The sequence below is a fragment of the Ambystoma mexicanum genome, chromosome 2p (assembly GCF_040938575.1).
Source record: "Ambystoma mexicanum isolate Mex_15411 chromosome 2p, UKY_AmexF1_1, whole genome shotgun sequence".
NCBI lineage: Eukaryota > Metazoa > Chordata > Amphibia > Caudata > Ambystomatidae > Ambystoma > Ambystoma mexicanum.
This window is the reverse complement of record NC_090923.1, coordinates 335,880,608-335,900,308: the sequence shown is the minus strand read 5'-3', so window position 1 is coordinate 335,900,308 and position 19,701 is coordinate 335,880,608. Positions and strand designations below refer to the sequence as shown.

At 45.6% G+C, this 19,701-nt stretch overlaps 1 protein-coding gene across 3 annotated transcripts in view; it reads left to right on the top strand.

Moving 5' to 3' along the window:
- Window positions 1-19,701, top strand: part of TASOR (transcription activation suppressor) — a 1,979,545-nt gene that overhangs the window by 89,780 nt on the left and 1,870,064 nt on the right. For all 3 annotated transcript variants that reach the window (XM_069643664.1, XM_069643665.1, XM_069643666.1), the window contains exon 3: window positions 8,217-8,309. In XM_069643664.1, the coding sequence (XP_069499765.1) occupies window positions 8,217-8,309 (93 nt within the window). The remainder of the gene's footprint in view (window positions 1-8,216; window positions 8,310-19,701) is intronic.

Sequence of the window (19,701 nt, the reverse complement as noted above, 5' to 3'; positions counted from 1 at the left end):
ACCCTTTTCATTTTTGATACATAGACTCCTCTATTGAGGAGATATCACTTCAGAATGACTAAATAGAACTCAGTTGGTAGTCCATAAAGGTCACAAATGGATTGGACAGAGATGGCACATTCTCATCTAACGGGTCATCTGGCTCTGTATAAAACTCATGCTTCTATAAAAAAAAAATGTATTGGCCCAGAATCCACTCAGACATTAAGACCTTTTGTCCAAGCGTGAGGTATGTCAGAAAACTAGCACACATATACCAACTATGGTTCCCTTAAATCCATTACCAATAATTGAGGTCCCGTTGTCCTGCATTGGCATGATATTGTTGGCCCTTTGGAAACCTCTAAGTTAGGGAACACATACATGCTTGTTATTGTTGATTATGCTACCCGTTATCCTGAAGCCTTCCCTTTAAGAAATAATACCACTCAACAAATTTTGAAACGCCTTATTCCTTTTTTCTCTCGAGTAGGGTTTCCAAGAGAAATCTTAACTAATCAAGGATCCACCGTTGTGTGAACGTATGGTAGAGGTCAAAGAATTATTACACATTGCTACTCTAGAACCTCAATGTATCACTCATAGACAGATGGTTTAGTAGAAAGATTTAACGAGACCCTTCAACCCATACTCTGGAAATTTGGGACCAAATGATAATTTGCTGTTGGAACCCCCCTTAACCCTCGACAGCCTCAACCGGTTTTTCTCCATTTGAACTCCATTGTGGACAAGAACCTCGGGATGTTCTTGATATATTACAAGAGACCTGGGAAGAAAGAGAAGAAGCCCCTGTACTGCTTTCTCAAACAGTCGGTAGGTTAAAAGAACGCATGTCAGCTGTAAGATCTTTGGTGCAAACTCATATTAGTAAAGCCCACGATCAACAAAAGAGCGCATGTAATAAAAAGTTATCTCCAACATTCTTTTTAATAGGTCAAAAGGTTTTGGTCCTTTTACCTACTTCTGAGAATGAATTGGTCTCCCAATGGCATGGACCGTATGAAATCTTAGAACAAATGGGTCCTTGTAATTATAAGGTTGCCCAACCAGACCGTCGCCATTAAAAAGCAGATTTATCATATACATCTGTTAAAAGAATGCAAGGAAAATACATCAGTCACCAATTATAATATGATCATGTTTACTACTAGAAGATGTAGAAGATAAGGCCTTGATTTCATCTGATCTTAACAATCAAAAACAAGATTTATCTGATTTAATGAGCCAATTTACAGATGTGTTCCATAAAGAACCTGGGAGAGTGAAAGGTACATATCACCATATCCACACTCCACCTGGTAAAGTGGTATGTACCTTTCACTTCAGCCCTACAGCATTCAGTAGTTCGTGGTCCTCTCCCATCGTGTTTGTAGCAAAACCCGATGGAAGTTGGAGATCTTGTTAAGATTTTCATAAAGTGAATGCCATGTCTGCTTTTGATGCATACCCCATGCATCGCAATGACGATTTGATAGATTGGCTGGGAAATGCAGTATATCTTTCAACTTTAGACCGCACAAAAGGTTACTGGTGGGTACCTCTACATGGACCTGACAAAGAGAAAACGCTTTTTCCACTCCTCTAGGATTGTTTCAGTTTAAAGTCCTGCCCTTTGGGTTATATGGTGCTCACCTTCCAAAGACTTATGGATAAACTATTAGAACCTTACTCAGAATGTTGCCGAGTTTATACTGATGATATTGTTATCCATAGCAAGACATGGGAAGATCACTTGTATGTTACGCTCACCTGGTTCCCACAGGCGCATCCATCGGACCCGGACAGCTGCAGTCTCCCCCAACGTGATGCGTAGTGAAGAGATGACAGTCTGGACTGGCCCGCCTAATCTTGTCTGCTGGACTTGTAGAAGTATTCTCCTGCAAGTGGAGAAAGGGATTTAGCCACCCGTGGACTTTAGTGATGGCCTCCCCAACTGTTCTCGTTCTCCCCACTAATCACCCTCTTGGTAACCTCACCTTATGTTTTTAAATGATGAGCTCTCCATCCTGCATGGCATGCAGGGGCACGTAGATACCAGTTACTTCACTGGTTTGAAGGTACTGGAGGAGTTCCGGAGGAATAATGACTCCAGTGTCTATAAAGTTCAAAGAGTTCAATATGTCCGATGTTCACTCTTGTTCCATTCCCTCGTTAGGTTGCAGCTGGGTCCAAAAGAATATTGCCTGGAGTCAGCTGATGGCATTCAGGTAAGAATCTGTATTACCAAAGGCTGTCCTGTAAAAGTTGCATGAGTTTAACTTGCTGTTTTCTCTCCCTTTATAGGTGCGGCATAGAAAGATGTGGCAAATTAAAGGAGAATACCTCTGGTGTTAAAGCAGGTAAACCTATGGTGGCAAAGAGATTGTCTTTGTCGGTTTTCTCGGCTCACCTTGTTATTCCTTTTGTTTTCCCCCCAGGTGCTGGGTTTCGACGAAGAAAATGATGGAGGCAGCGCCGAGTTGAAAGATGCGGTGGACTGGCGAGTATAACGCGGCGCTGCTGCTGGCGAAGCTTCGCGTGCTGAAATAATGTCCTTTCCAGGCTCAGAGATGTGCTGGGTCCGGAATCAGGTAAGGAATCAAATGATGTCCGTGATCTAACCTCTTCTCCTTTCTTTGCCTTTTGTCTAGGAGCTCCGGATTCAAGGTGGGCGTGGCAGAAGACTGGATGCTGACTTGCAGACACGGTGAACGTTACGCTGCTGGATGCAGAATAACACGAAGCATGAGCTGCTGTTCGGGCGTGGTTTAAATAGCCTGCAAAGTAGTCCCAGGTAAGAAGTTCCCAAGAACCACACCCGAGTAAAAAATAGTCCCTGTAATAAAATAGTCCCATCCAGGCCTCACGTTGGCTTGGACTCATTTGCAGCATGGTCTGCATAAGGTAAGTAAAGTGTATGAGCCTGGCGCCTATGGCGCCAGGACTGATTTCTATGATGAGCCTGGCACCTAAGGCGGGGCTGTTGGGGTTTTAATGAGTATCTGGATGCCTGCTCCTAGGGCTGATGGACTCGATCCAGTTGCCCGGGTGTTAGGGAGAATTCTCTGTTTAGGCTGAATTTCCCTACCTAGTGAGTCCTCCAGCAGCTTTGCTGGATTTCTGGGGTTTATTTTTTTTCTCCTGCCAAGAGTGAGACTCTTTTACCCTCACTCTTGGGCATGTTGAAGTGTGTTTTCTTGGTTAAACCTTATGTTGAATGGGCTATGGGGTCTTTTACTCCATAGGGCCTCATGTATTTTTTGGATATGGGTTACACAGCACTCTCTGTGCCGTAACCCAGGGGTGTCCTAGGGACTCCCCAACATAGACTCCATACCCTGGGACTGACTACTATCTCCCAGGGCATGTAAAGTCACCAAAGACTTTACTAGTCTTAAATCCTGAACAGAACCAGTACAAACCATCATATTGTGGACGTACTGGCTGGGGCAATTCGATTGCCCCAGGGTCTGTTAGTCGCGGGGGCACGTCTCCGTCCCCCCTGATCGAGTTTTGGCTGGTGGCAGTGGAAACTACTTTTTATATTCGACCGCGAATATTTTCCTATGGGATTTCCCATTGTTTTAGGCTAACACATTTAATTATTTATTTACGGTAGCCTTAAACATACCGCCGGTTTATATATTTATTATTATAACTCCGGTTGGGATTTTTTGCCAAAACTTGATACTAAAATGGCGTTGGCGTTCGCCTCTGTAACTCTGACCCAAAGTGGAGCCCTTTGTCCCACTTTTGGCGGGCTTCTCCACAGAAGCCCTCCAAAGTGGTGCCACTCTGTCTGGGGTACTTAGGAGGGATGGAGGGGGATTTAGGCACCCTGGACTGAGTTACCTAGGTAACTCAAGTCGCACTCCGTCCTGATTGGCCCAAGTGGTGAGCCGGCCGGCTCACCACTTAGCATGGTTGAGTGACAGCTAGGCTGGGTGAATGGGGGTTTGCTGCATAAAAGCAGGGCTTTGGGGACTGGAACTTCAGAAGTCGCCACAGGACCTAAGAATCCAACGAGGGACGAGCTGAGCTGATCTGCTACGACGACACCGCCGGTGGAGCCCTGCTGAACCATCTCACCACTTTTCCCGACGACCGAGGAGAACTCTTAACGGAGTGGCTCCTTCCCTTGACTGGTGGGGACAACCAGTTTTCACCTTCTTTCCGTTCTTCGAGGTATCCCGTGGCCGCCTTGCCAGTGCCAAGCACCCCGGCAACCGGAACCCCACCACTTTTACCCCAACCGCGAAAGTCGGTACAACCCTTTAACCGGAGGACTCCGCGGCTGGTTTCTTCCCGGGCAGTGCAACGACCTTCTTCTTCTGCTCTTCAGCGAGATCTTCTTCTCCCCTGACCGACGTCGAGCCTTGCTGCCACTGCCTGGAACAACTGCCCCCGCTGGAGGATCCTTCCCGTTAAAGTACCGTGTTCCGCCTGGCTTCCCTTGCCACCGACTGTACGAGGTAGTTTTAGCCCTCGGCTTTCGATCCTGGGATTGCCTGGGACACTTTGGCTAAACTTTCTGAGCCTCTCTAACTCTTTTCCGAACTCTTTTGCAAGACTCTGAATCCCTACCAACTGTGTGATCTTGGGCACGTTTTCGCTCTGTCTGCTCTAAGAGTGGGCCCTGCTTAGTGACTTTTGCTCACCTGTGACTTTGTGCTTCGTTGAGCTTACCAAAAGCGTTCTTGACCTTAGAGTGGTGTGGTTATCCTAATTCTGCTCTTTTTCCCTCCCTTCTTTAACCTACTAGAGTGTCATCTAACGTTAAGCGCTCACCTCTGTTTTAATTATGTGGTGTTAACCTAGAGTTGTCTAGATAGGAATAAGGATTGGGACTGCTTTCCATATAACTGTGTTTGGAGTGTTTTATTATATTTTGCTAGAGTGTTTTCAATTTGTGTGTTCTTAAAAATAAATAACTATATACTTTTGAAACCAAGCTCTGGTCAGTGTTTGCTTGTGCTATTGTGCCTGAGTACATATTGTGTATACTTTGCATACTGCCTAACTCTTCTTGAGGGAAGTCTGACTGCTCAGCCACAGCTACCAGGTAAATCTGGGTGGTGCAGACTGCTACCAAGTGGGTTTACTGCTATACCTGTAGTCTTAAATCTTTTGCAGTGTTCCCCAAGGAAACTGCACAGGTTTCTGCCTAACACCGGGGGTAGGCATTATGACATTGTACCACTTCTATACCATTAAGAGAGTGTTAAAAGCTACACTCTCCCCACTAATCACCTCCGATATCCCCTCTTGGTAACCTCACCTTATGTTTTTAAATGATGAGCTCTCCATCCTGCCAATCCAATGAAATGCAAATTGGCCAAATCTGCGGTATAGTATTTTACAATTCTTTTTGTGGGTAATGGTACTGTGTAACAACAAGAAAAAGCGAGAGACGTCATTAAGATTCCTGTGTGGATCTGTACGTCTCCCTTCACAAGTTCAAAGACTTTGACCAGTGAGTTTAAAATGAAGTTTAAAGCTGAAAGAGTAACTTCAACCCCCTTTCGGTTTTGATTTGGGCTCTGTGAGTCTGTTGTTCTGTGTAGGTCGATTTGGCTTCGATTCCACAGATGCCACTGATTCCCTCCTAGATGCCTCTGTTGAATTAAGCAAGTTCCTTTTGGGAAGCGGAGTTGTGTATAGAGTTGGAGAGATTGTTCGTCACCTGTGAGAGATCCAAACCCGGCCCTAAACTTCGAAGCTGGTTGGTCTCTACAGTGATGTTTAGAGCTTCGGAACTCTGATAGTAAGCACATGAGCTAGCCTCAATCATGCTTTTATGTCTCCATCTTTGGAAGAAACAGTCGATTATACCTTTCATGTTAGTGGATGAAAGTGTAAAGTCATGTACATTTGTCAATAAGGGACTTGCTGTACTTTCCACCGAGGTCTTATCAGAAGAGGCCCCTAAGCTAGCGACTTCGCGGTGGATTTGTGCAATGACTTGTACTGCGTCTCTGCAGAGTATTTTTGAATTTGGTAGGGGTCCTCCGAACCTTTCTGTATATGATCCGTTCCAATGTTGAACCTGAGAATCATCTGTTGGAAGGCCCCTCCTCAAATTATAACGAGTTGACATTTCAGCCTGGTTTTCCTCCTTTTAGACCCCAGGTCTGACAGTACCTCTGTGTAGTAGTTCTGTGCGATATAGTCCAAAGTCAAACTATTACCCTTCGATTGAATCACGTAGTTCTGGAGGTTAATTAAGGCTGACCTGATATTATTGAGGAAGTGCAGGGGGATCAAAGGGGAAAAACCCCAACAGTCTCCACCCCAGTGTCTCCTAAAATGATTTACCAGTATTCTCTGTTTCAAACCAAACCCGCTTCCATTTGACCACAAAAGTGTAGGTCGTAGTGTTCGCCGATACTATGAATATGTCGTTGGCGTTCACGCCAGAAACTGTACAAGTTGTAAGAGGTGTGTAGATTTGTCAATACTTCAATGATTCAATGATTGAACTTGCAATTTCTCGTTGAACCGTCCACACCGAACAGCACCACCAGCCCTTTGCTCACTAGGGCTTTACCTATTTAGTTTAATCTCTAAACATTAAACTCCAATACTTTCATTTTTTCAAATATTTTATGAAAGCTTGTTTCAGGATTTCCAATGTCTTTTCCCTTAACTGACCCATAATAAACTAGGATCACCTCATAGCAATCGGTAAGTTTGTCATGTTAGGGCCATATGTAGAGCCTCGGCTAATCCGTTCAAGTTTGTCTTTAATGAACAGATATCTATTTGATTAATTTTGTATCGTGCTGTTTTATAAACTAGTAGATTCTATTAATCTCCACACTACCCCTGGTGTTTGAAAATACAAGATCCGCAGAGAGTATAGCTTTCACACCCCGTCAACGTCTAACGGGCCGCCAACATGAGCTTTGGAAGGCACTAGTGAAGCAAGGGCCTCAGCTTGGGCTGCAGGCTGTTAAATCCCATGCCCACACCCCAGCCGGGGCGTGAAATCTATTCGCACCCTGGAAATTACCAGGGTGCAGATAGTTTCCTTTTTTGCCCCATTTATTTATTTTATTTATTTTATTTATTGTTCGCTTGTTAGGCGATTATACAGTAACTAAATTCTGTTTCAAAGCGCCCAGCTGCGCAAGCAGATATTCTGTCGGAGAATTAAAAAATGGCAGCCGCTATTGAAATGGAAAAGGGTCTAGTTCCCTTTTCAGATGACGGCGGCCATGGAAAACATGTTCCACAATGGCTGCCGTCATCCGAAGAGGGACCTTGTCCCTTTTCTATTTCAGTGGTGGCGGCCAGACAGGAGGAGATCGGGGACCCGAGCGCAAGACTCTGGTCCGATAATTAAGTTGGAGTGAGGGGGGGGGAATCTGGTGATTTGGGGGTGGGAGGTGTAGAGACAAGTGGGAAAGGCTCCTTGTTGCCAACCCAGGTTAGGAAAAAAAAAGGAAAAAAAACTACTCCCTGGGAAGGGCATCAGGTGGCTGGAACAGCGGGCAGAGATTGTGTATTCTCACCCGATGTTGCAGCAACCTGGTTGGTTGGCTCTCTACCCTGGTGCGATATTTTCATTTTTTTAAGCAAATGTCTTGAGAGATGTGACATAGTTGATAGGCGGGTCTCATGTTTAAAATAAAGTATACTCCCAAGGTATTGACTTGGCCTGCAGGCCCATGTGATCCCAGATTTATCTTGCATTTGGAAACACACCTTGTGTAATTTTATAAAACAGTATTTTGGACCACACATTGATTTGCCTGGCTCTATGTGTATATAATTTATTTTATCTGCTTCAATTTTGGAAAGGAGCTACAAACCAGTGGCATGCCGTTGCCAACAATCTGCTTCCATTATATGTTCCTACACTCTATATAACGCAGTATAACACTACAAACTGAATTTCAGCAGCATCCTGTTAAATTTACATTAATTTAGAAAGCTGTAGAAAAGCAGGTTTTGTCAGTTCTCTTGAAAATGCGCCAGTATTTCCAATTATAAACGCAGCCGCACAACAGGATTTGATTAAGTATTATTATTTCTTAAGAGCTGACTTGAGCATCGGGGCCTCCTCCTAGGTAGAAGAACAAATACAGCAGTCGAGAGAAGCCCCCTGCAGCAATTACAAGTACATATTTTTTAGAAAATACCCCAAATCTAGCAGTATTGAATTTTAAAACGTCCTGCTGTCAAGTATTGCCTTCTGGAACTTTTTGTCTTCTTTAAAAAATGTTTGTTCTCAGTTCACAGAAAAACGCAGAGAGTTGAAATTTGATGGACGTATGGAAAAAGAACTTGTTGAAGCTTATGCTTTTCTGTTAGTTGATCGTCCACAGGTAAGAACTGAATATTAAATCTTTTTTTCCAGGTGATTTTTCTGGTTTACTATGGAAATATCATCTTTTCTTGTTGTATGTATGGTAATTTTAAATGCTTCAAATGTATCAAAGGTTGGTGCACTCTGTGTTGTAGGATGTTTTAATCGGGCAACGTCTGATTCAGGGGTACTTTCCACCGACCCCAAACCAAGCGTGCATAATTTCCTTAATTTAATAAAGTTTGTTTTATGAATCTGTGTGCCCCAATTTTACAGAATTGATTCCTTGCAGCCTTTCTCCCCTTTTGGGACAAAAACACACAGGGTTACACAGAAGGTCCATTTATTAACAAACATGAACATAATTGAATCAGTTGAAAGATAAACAAGTTAGGCATCCATGGAATTCCAAGGCCAATGAAGAAAAATAAACCATTATTACCATAGATATCTGCACATTTAATTCACCCTGAGCCTGCATGCACCATGGATTGGAAATGAGCGTCTAGGAGGAATCTTTTATTTGTTAAAAACATCAAATTAGTTCAACATATCTCTGCCTATCCAATTCTCTCTAATTCCCCTTTATTCAAAAAGGCATGTCAGAATTTCAGCATCATTCTAAAAACTCAATTGCAACAGACAGATGGATATTCCTGTGGGTAAATAGCATGTAGAACGAAACATGTGTGTTGGCTAGATTCCCTTCAATGATGTTTCTCTTTAATTGTGTGAAAGCATACCTTTCTCAATATCAATGGTCAACTTAAAAAGCGGGAAAATGGATAGTGACGACTATCCCTCTCCCTTTTATTGTGAGCAACTCAGCATCCTGCTGATGAAGTAACCCGGAAGAGACCTCAGTTTCATTTTGTCTAGGTGTGCACTCAGTGAGATGTCCTATGCTCTTCTGTGCTTGTAGATTGCACAGACTAGGAGATCGTATACACACCCAAGGATCTACTTAATCTTATCTAAGCTCATACACTTCTAAAATATTTACTTATTTCCCAGGATGTACAGTCAGTTGATCTGCCCCTGACCCTCAGAACTTACAAATAATAGGGGACAGGATGTGATCGAATTCCCTTTTGTAATATCCCTTCTCTGAAGATTTTATTTAACATTTGTAGAGGGCGGCAAACCCGTGAGTGTCTGGGCGCTGGAGAGCAGGTAATACACATTACAAGAGCTACCACAGCCAACAACGGAAGACCTAGGCTTCACATATACCAGATTAAGCATAGTCTACAGTAATGAAGTATTTACAGATACAATAAACCCGTAAAGTATAAACAGGTACAGTAATCATCACTAATATTTACATGTACAGTCTTATTCACATAATTTACAGATGTAAGCAGGTGTATTTACAGAAGCAGTATTATTGTAAAGTGAAGATACTGTAAGCATAGAGGCAATGTTTGACGAGTACTCTCCCTGGAGATGGCTACAGATTGGATATGAAGAGCCATAACTCAAGTTTTCTACGAAATGAGGCGTGGGATGGGATTACGTCCCCTTTTAGACTATACTCCCTTATGGATTTCTTTGGCTGATGGTTGGGCACCATCTTGAAGACTGGTGCAATGCTCCCTCCCCCCCCTCTCTAGAAACAGGTGGGCATCAGTTAGCAAGACTGGATTAGTTTTCTCCCACTGCTGTCTGCTCTCTTCCACTGAAGGAACCTCGGATTTTAACTTCTGGTAGGCCTTGCTTACAGTCTCTACTAATAATCTGTTTGGGCACGATTGTATGCTGTACCCTTTGGGTGCACTACAACACCCTGACCCCCTGGCAATAGGAACCCAACCTTTGGTATAAGTCTGTACTACACAGGTTGGTAGCGTGATTGAGCAGCCTATCTTATCTCAAGAGGGGTCAATGTGAGCTGTAGGGGAGTTGCACAAAGATTCACAGTGGCAAGTACTCAAATATACTCTTACACACAAGGTTTCTTGATTAAACAATTATTTATTTAAGTCCGTTCTGGCAAGCATCCTTCAGAAGGGTCAATATAATAGTAACCCACAAATACTCCAAAATACACACTCTTAATATTTCTAGATTAGTAAGTACCCTTTTGGGATGGCAAACGGACACTTCCTACACCCTCAGGTGACTTTAGTAACTAGGACACTGTGGACATTAATATATTACTGTTAGCATTAAGAGTTTGGCAAAGAAAACGGTTATGAGGACAATGCAAGAGATCTCACAAATATTCTGAAAGCAGGTAAGTACTTTTGTAACTTCCCCAATGCAAAGTTATTTAACGCCTTCCTGAAAGGAACCCCGCCAAACACTATGTCCGTGGGAAGAAGAGTCGTTCAGGGATCCAGGCTAGGCCAAAGTCAATTGGGCAAAAGTCTAGGTGAGCTGAAGCACTTCTCAGAGGTAGATAAAAAGCCTTGCACAATGTTTTAGAAGTCTTTGTAGAAAAGAAGAAATGAAAGTAGGGCCACAAGCTGTTTAGGCTTGTGAAGTAAAGAAGCGGTTAGCAACTCTACAGAGCAACCAAACAGGTCTCAGCTGAGAACAAGTGAGGTTACACGACAATAAGCTCTCTTAGACTGTACAGTACCTTTGGTTATAAGAAAAAAGCTTTGGCTGGCATCTTGTTGGTGTGCAGATCCCGTGTTCCTGGGCCTCAGTCGTGAGGACAAGAGGGAGGATGTCTGGAGGACTCCTGCACTGCAACGGGATGATCAGCGACAGAAAAGGACCAACTTCTATTCAGTGGCACTTTGCGGTTTCAGCTCCTTGCGTCTAAGCAAATAGCACCACTGCGGGCTCTTGGCTGTTGGCTTTCCTTGCATCTGGGGTCCAGCACTCTGTTGAGGTGGCTCAGGCTCGGTCTGTCCTGCTTCCTGGGAGTCCGGAGGATCTTCCTGGAGCTCTTGGCCAGCTTAAAAGAAACGCACACGATCTGGTGTTCCTCTCCCTGTCTATTCGGTTCCAGCAGCAACTGCAGGGGAATTTCAACCAGCTCCGAGAGGGTGTCCAGGTGGCTTACTTTGGAGTTGATTGGTCCCTCCAACTCAAGGGGAGAAGTCGTCCTTGCAGGGCTTCTCTAGTCAAAACGAAATTGGAGTTTTAGCACAGCAGCAGGAGTTGCAGCAGGCGTCGTCTTCAAGTTCTTTTTGGATTCCTTCGTCCAGTGGTCGACTCTGCCTTCCTAGCCAAAAAGCCTCACCTTTTATGCAGGTTTCTCCCATTCATTCCAGCCTAGCTGTCTGTCACCCAGCAGGGTGGCTGTCCTTGCCGGACAGCCAGCTGGCCAATCACCTAAGAGTGCATTTCTGTCTCCTAGGAGACTAAGCACAGGGAGTTTCGGGCACCTTCCTTGCTTTCTGCCCCGCCAGACATACTGGAGCTAGAGGGGGGGCTTCACTCGTGAATCCCACCAAAGGCAAAGCGAACAAAGGGACCAAACCTTCTTGCCAAGAAGAAATGGCGAAAAAAAGAAGACCGGGACCATTTTGACAAAAATGGCACCCATGGGTGCTTTACTACAGCTGCGAACGCAGCCCGCAGTAAATGCACACCAGCCGTTAAAAGTAAACCACTGCCACCAGCCATTCCTCGTGGAAAGGGTAACATAAAATTGTTACATGAGAAACTAGAAAAATGGGATACTAGGTAACCGCTCCAGCATCCTATTGTAAGATAGTGTGTGCTGGGTCTAGAAAGTTACAATTGTAAGTAAAGTCAATTTCACTTTACTGCTCTTGGAAACAGTAGTTTATCCAAGAGAAGGTATTTAAACCTTGGGAAATCTGAAAGACTTCCCTGTGTCACTGAAGGTGCTGTGTGACGCAATGCAAAAGATGATGCCTATGGAGTTTTTCAGACTCCACAACAAAAAGGAACAGAGTTCAAATCACATAAATACATGAGTGGGGTAAAAGGGGTCTCCCTCTCTCCAGCTAAAAAAAATAGTCCTCAAAATCCAGCAAAGTTGCTGGGGCTCTCCAAGGTAGAGAGGAATTAGCACATTTCTGAGAATTCTCCTTAACACTCGCCCCCTGCCCCTTCCCCCCCCCTCTCCCCTCCCCCACAGACTAAGGGACAGGAGGAATTAGTCCAACCCTGGATGAATCTCCTTACTCGTTGGTCATGCTTTCTGGAGAGACATCAGCATTTTGGTGATTACAGCCTGACCTGTGTTCTATGGTAAGATTAAACCCCATTAGGCTGATTGACCATCTTAACAATTTAGGATTTTGCCCATTCATCTGCATTTACCATCTCAAGTGTTGGTAGTCTGTCTGAAGAAGTTTAGAGCATACTTGTATGGATCTACTTTTGTAATTCAAAGACCACACAATGGCAAAACACACGTTCTATGGTTACCCACCTCTTTTCAGGGTCCTTCAGTTTTCTACTGATGAAACAGATTGGGTGTTTCCTGTCTCTTATCCAGCTGACTCAAAACTGCACCTATACCTGTATCGGAAACATCTGTTTGTACAATAAAGGATTGGTTGTAGTCAGGCGCTCTTAATACTGGAGCTTGACAAAGGGCTTTCTTAAGTCCTTCAAATGCCTTTGTGCACTCCTCATTCCAACTGACCTCCTTGGGGAATTCGGGGGGTGAGCTCACCACATTCAAGGGAGAAGCTATGGTCCCATAGTTGTCAATGAAGTTCCTATAGTAACCTGTGAGACCTAGAAAGGCTCTCACTTGGGTTTGAGTAGTAGGGGTGGCACATTCTTGTACAGCTTGTACTTTGCTAGGCAATGACCTTATTTCACCTCCTACCTCATGTCCAAGGTAGGCCGCTTTACTCTGACCAATTTGACATTTACTTTCCTTTATGGTCCGATCGGCCTGCTCAAGAGCCTGCAATATGTATCCCAAGTGGTCAAGATGCTCTTTCTAATCAGGGCTGAACACTGCAATGTAATCCAAGTATGCCACACAGGTCCTCCATCCCATTCAGAACATGATTTACCATCCTTTGGAATGGAGCAGGTGCATTCTTTAGTCCAAAAGGCATAACATTAAACTCCTTGGCATGGTCTGTCAGAGCTATTTACCAATAGCCTGAAGTTAGGTCATATGTACTGAGGAACTTGGCTGAACCAAGTTTGTCCACCAGCTCACTTGTCCTAGGTAAAGGATGGGCATCAGTCGTGGTCACTGCATTAAGAGCTCTATAGTCCACACAGAATCTCAATTCCTTGGATCCTGCCTTTGTCACTAGCACAACTGGACTAGACCATGGACTGGTAGAGGGCTCTATTACCCCAAGATCAAGCATCTTGTTGACCTCTTCCTTTGTGGGTTCTTACATGGCCTGACATTCTGTAACACCTTCTTTTGACAGGGAGACAGTCACCTGTGTACGAGCATGATATAAATAAAATATCATACCAGTGAGAATCTCATGCTGGCCCCAAGTGGTCAAGCCTGGTGATAGTGAAAATAGAGGGGCCAACTGATTTAACAGAATTTTGCACTCCTCCTGTTCCAGTGTCAGATCCAAGATCGATTAACTCCTATCTTCCCATCTAAAGGTTGTCCCCTGAGGAAGTCCGGTAGAGGCTCACTCTCCTCCTCTTGAGCAGAGGCTAGAAGCAAAGCTCCCAGTTCTGTTCTAGAGACATAGGCCTTTAGGCGGTTGGTGTGAAGGACCCGGGGGGCCTCCTTAGGATTGCCTATGTCCACCAAATAATTGACCTCCAAGTTTTCCCACAACCTTGAAGGGTCCAATCCATTTGTCCTGTAAGGCTCTCTGTTTTGTAGGTACCATAACCAGAACTAGCTGGTCTTGAGTAAACTCAACCATGTTGGCCTTCTGGTCATGCCAATGCTTCACCAGAGCCTGACCTGCTTTCAAGTTATCAGAAGCTATTGTCATCATGTGTGTCATTCTTCTTCGAAGACCAAACACATAGTCAGTGACTCTCACTGGTTTGTGGGAAGGAAAACTCTCCAACCCCTCCTTGATTAGGTCTAATGAACCTCTAACCGGATGACCATAGAGAAGCTCAAAGGGGCTGAAGCAAAGAGAATGCATGGCAGTAGAAGGTCCCACTTTCTTCTAAGGTGTTCTTCTAAAGCACCTATCATGCTCTTCATTGTTCTATTGAACCTCTCCACCAACCGATTGGTTTGGGGATGGTAGGCTGTTGAACTTGTTGGTTACTCCAGTTTTTCCACATGGCCTGCATGTAGTGGGACATAAAATTGGATCTCCTGTCTGAGATGACCTCCTTAGGGAAACCGACCCTGGTAAAAATACCAAGGAGGGCCTTAGCCACTGCCTGACCAGTAATAATCCTCATAGGTATGGCTTCAGGATACCTGGTAGCATGGTCTACCACAACCAATATAAATTGGTTGCCTGCCGATGTGGGAGTGTCTAAGGGAACAACAATTTCGATTCCTGCCCTCTCAAAAGGGACTCTCACCACTGGGAGAGGCACCAAAGGTGCCATGTTCTTGGCTCCAATCTTGCCAGAAGTCTGATGAGTGTGACAGCATCTACAGAACTTATCTACATCAGACCACATCTTAGGCCAGTAGAAATACAGAGAAATCCTTTCCTTGGTCTTCTTAAAACGTAAGTGACCAGCTAAAGGAATCTAGTGGGCTAACTGTAGAAACTGGGGTTTCACCTCCTGAGGCACTACAAGTCTTCTGTGGTCCCCTGGGGTAGACTCAATAGGTTCACTGCAGAGGAGGCCATCCTCCCAGTACAACCTGTGCTTCCCTGGCTCTTGCCCTTCCAGCTGGGAAGCTGCCTGTTGCTGAAGTCCTTAAAGAGTAGGCCACTCTCTTTGACCTCTGCTGAAGTCTGCCCTACAGGGGCCACCTTCTACAAGCAATGTCTGAAGCTCAGGATGGTCTTTATGATCCAGATCTCCAACAAGGGGAAGGTGTTCTTCCAGCTCGGTCATCAGTAGCTGATTTACCATCCTCTGGGTGAACCGCACACTCTGCCTCAGCTGGTGGAGGAGTCACAGGTGTGACTTTGGACTGTCCTCTCGGGGCTGTCCTGGTTTGGTGCACAGGAGTGCTACCTTTCCTGAGACCTTGGGTTTCCTCTTTGTCTCTTTCTTCCTGGAAATAGAAATGTGCTCTTCCTGTGGACTGGGTGTTAAGGGGTCCTCTGTAACAACCCACTGAGTCATCTAAAGTGAGCTCTCTGGCCTTTCTAGTCTGCTCCTGCTTCTTTTTACTGGGAGGTCAGGGGGTGCTTGATACAACTCCAAGAGTTGTTTAAAAAAAAAAAAAAAGTTTATTGGCAGAGTTATGGCATCTCAATGACAGTTCGCTTCTAATCTTGAGGGTGGAGGTGTAGCTGTGGAGGAATCCGCATCAGCAAGGTAGCTACAGAAGGCAGTCCAGACATTTCTGGGACTAGACTGCGCATGTAGAGAGGCACTGTACTCCTCTTCACATGTTTGTGTCCAGGTAAGGGCCGAGAGCCACATCTTAAAAGTAGGGGCGGGGGGTGGGCGTTTCCAACACTGCAATATGCATTTCTTAGCTACCATGCTTCCCACATTCAGAAATGTAGCCATTTTCTTAATTTCATCACCCTTCCGGACCCCAAATAACAATGCCAACGGGTTAGGATCAATCACCGCACCCACAATCTCAGATAGTGCATCAAGTACATCTCTCCAGAATGCACTCCGCTCAGAGCACGACCAAAACAGGTGAGCATGGTCCGCGTTCTCGGCCCGACATCTCGGGCAGGTGTGTGAGCAGCCCTGTGAGAGCCTGCTCAGTCTATATGGGGTGTAGTACTCTAGTCAATATTTTGTACTGCATACAGCGATATCTAGAATTCAGGTAAACCTTGCTTGTATGAACACATCCTCCTGCATAGATAATCTGTAATATCAAGACCGAGTTCAGTGGCCCAGTCGCTCTGAGCCTTAGGGGCCATGTCCGGGAGCTTTGTTACTAGCATTTTGTACAGGGAGGAGACTATTCTCCGACTATTGCCGGAGTTGGCTACATACTGCAGCTCAGGGGTATCTGGGGGTTCCTCTGGGAATGATGACCACATGCCGCAAAATGCGGCACAGAGTCTATAATACTGCAGCATTTCCAGAGCCAAGCCTGTATGACCGGGGCGCACTGTCTGTGGGGTAATAAACTTTCCTTCCGGGAATAGATCTGTCAATGCTTGGTACCCCAGGCCTAACCAATGTTGAGAAAGAAGTTTGTTGTGGGTAGGCTCTAGCCCAGGGAATCTCCATATGGGGAGTCATTTATAATAAGGGCGGGGAGTGGATGTGAGGTCAAGAAGGCGACGCCACGCTGCATTACTGAATATGTATAGAAGTTTGGGGACCAAAACCATCTTAATCAATGCAAGTCTGCCAGCCAGGGAGAGCGGCAGAGCATGCCATTTGGTCACCTTAGATTCAAAGTATTTCGCACCAGTGGTATAATTTCCAGAGATCAAAGCAGATCTAGATAAGGCTATTTGGACCCCCAAATACTTGATATGGTCAGGTGACCAACGGAGGGGATATTCACAATTCGGCCGCTGGGTTGCGCTAGTGAGGCTGAATATCTCGGATTTCGTGTAATTAATGGTAAAGCCAGAAAACGTGCCTACTTTGATAATGTCTCTCAATATGGGCTCAAGATGTATAGATGGGTCCCTAACATGCAACAGGACAGGGGGGAATCGGCCAGGCGTATGCCCTTGCGGGAATGTCATGCCCTGACAGTCTGCCTTCGGCTCGATGACCAGAGCAAAGAGGATGTGGGGAAAAAGGGCAGCCCTGGCGCATACCCCTTTGTAGCTCAAAGGGATACGAGGTCAATGAGTTGAACAAGACTCTGGCGGTGGGGCATGTGTAAAGTATTTTAATGTATTGGATCATTTTAGAACCGAGCCCCATTTTCTCCAGGACTGCCCACATATATTGCCAAGAGACCATATCGAAAGCCTTCTGTGTGTCCAATGTGACCGCAACTGCCTCAGCGCCCTGGTCTATCCTTGAAAGGACATAAAAGAGCCTTCTAATATTAAGAGCCGTTGAGCGTCCAGGGACAAAACCTCTTTGGTCATCGTGGACAAGGTACGGCATAATTGGGAGGAATCTGTTGGCCAGGGTCTTGGCGAGTATTTTTGTGTCTAAGTTCATAAGCGAGAGGGGCCTATAGGACCCACAATCGTCGCGAGGCTTACCAGGTTTGAGGAGGAACGTTATAATTGCCTTGCACATTGAAGGAGGAAGGGTGGATTCGCGAAGTGCTTCAGACCAAACCTCCAGCAATCTGTGTGCAAGGATGGCGACATGTTCTTGATAGAACTCTGAGGTAAGGCCACTGGGGCCAGGGGCCTTGCCCAGAGGGAGTTCAGTGATGGCGTGGGCTATCTCGTCCAGTTTTATAGGGACGTCTAGCTGATCACGAGTGAACTGGGATATAAGGGTCATAGGGATCTGATCCAGCAGATCTAGTTTGTCCTGTGTATTGTGTACCTGTTGTGGAGTATATACATCAGTGTAGAATTGTGAAAATGGCGAGAGTATTTGTTGGTCTGACCATTGTTGAACCCCTTGAGCATTCTTGATGCATTCAATGTGTGTCTTACCCCCTTCTGCCCGGACTAGTCTATCCAGTGTTCTCCGAGGTCTCTCGCCTTCCCCGTATTACCTTGTTGCGATCGGTCGTGCCAGGTACCTTATCTATCACATAACATGAGATTCAAATGTCTCTAGTTCCGCTCTAATTTGAGCCAACCTGGACGGCATAGCGCTCCAGGTCCTTGAGTCTAGTCTCAGAGCGTTGTAGATTGTTCCTAATGGTCTTTAAGATACTTGCCTCCCGTGAGATGGCCATGACCTGGATGTAAACCTTAACCTTACACCCAAGGGTAGTGTCCCGCTGTGAATTGGACTCAAAAAAGGTCCTAATGTCTGAGAGGGTTTCTGCTTTGAACACTACGTCCAGTAGAGCTTCGGATTTAAAGCGCCAGGCACTGCGAGGGGGCAGGAGGGACCCAAATTCCAAGCATAGTGTCACAGGTGCATGGTCAGACAAAGTGCGGGTTAATATACTAGTATCTTTAACTTTACCAATTAGGTCGCCTGTGGTGAGAAACGGGTCTATCCTAGAGGAGCTGTCATGGACAGAGGAGTAGAAGCTGTATTCCCGCGATTGGGTGTGGAGTGTCCTCCAGACATCCTGCAATCTCAGAGACCCCATATGTGAGTAGGCGCCTAGCTGCTCGTGAGTGGGCCCTGGACGCCGTGCCTGTCCTGTCTAGATCATTATCAAGTATGAGATTCATGTCCCCCACCCTCCAAACTATAGGGACCCCGACATATCCCATCAGGATGGAGGATACTTTATCATAAAATTCTGGGACGTCGACATTGGGGCTGTATGTGTTCACCAACAGGCATTCCAGGCCTGCTAACATGCAATGGAGGATAATATATCTCCCCTCAGGGTCTATGATACTCTTCTTTAATACAAATTTTACAAATTTATGAAGCAAAGTCAACACCCCTCTGGACTGTGTGGAGTATGTAGTATAAAACCTGTTTGGGCCCCAGGAGGGTGCCAGGCATGATGCTAGGCGTCCAAGGGCATGAATCTCTTGCAAGAGGAGTATCTTCACCCCCATGTCTCTGTATGCAGTAATCTTACGGGCTTTAGTGAAGTTGCCAATCCCCCGGACATTCCATGACATCACCTGGATAGCCATAACAGTGTCAGTGGACATCTCAGTATGCACGAGTGTGTGTACGCCAAGAGATGTTGATGAAGAGGCTGCGTTGTCTACCTATCGCGCGCAGTGCCATACTCCATCTGCCTTTTCCCACGGGCCTCAAATCACACCCCCCCCCCACCCTCACTGTGCATCCCCAACCAGCAGTGCATCTGTCTCCTCACCCCCCCCCCAATCCCCGAAGGTGATCCACCCCCAACCTGGCCCCGCCTTTGCAACAGCCCAACAGGAGCTCACGAAAAGCAGTAACAGAACAACAAACATTGCAGTCGCAGCGGGGTGCGCCACTGCCATGCGGCCAACTTGTATGGGAACCTAGGGGTTCCACTACATTTCTTATAGCATTCGTGGCGATCAGGCATCCCCCACTCCTCTAGGATTAGGAGCATGAGGCCCCGTCCCTGGATTGCCAACATGGAGAAGATTAGGCATACATGATACAATGACAGCGGGCTAGAGTAATAAGGTGGGTGAAATGGCCACCCATATGATGCGGGTTAGAGTAAATAAATTGGCAAAGGCGATGCAAGCTGTCGTAGTAAGTGCGTCCAGGCAGAATTGCCAAATCGTGATCAATAGTGCAGGCGAGTAGGATGTTATAGAGGTGCTAATTACACATAAGACACTGAAAATTTGAATTAGAAAACAGGACATCTAGCACCAGGGCTGCTTCACTAGGTTCAGTCGTTTTCG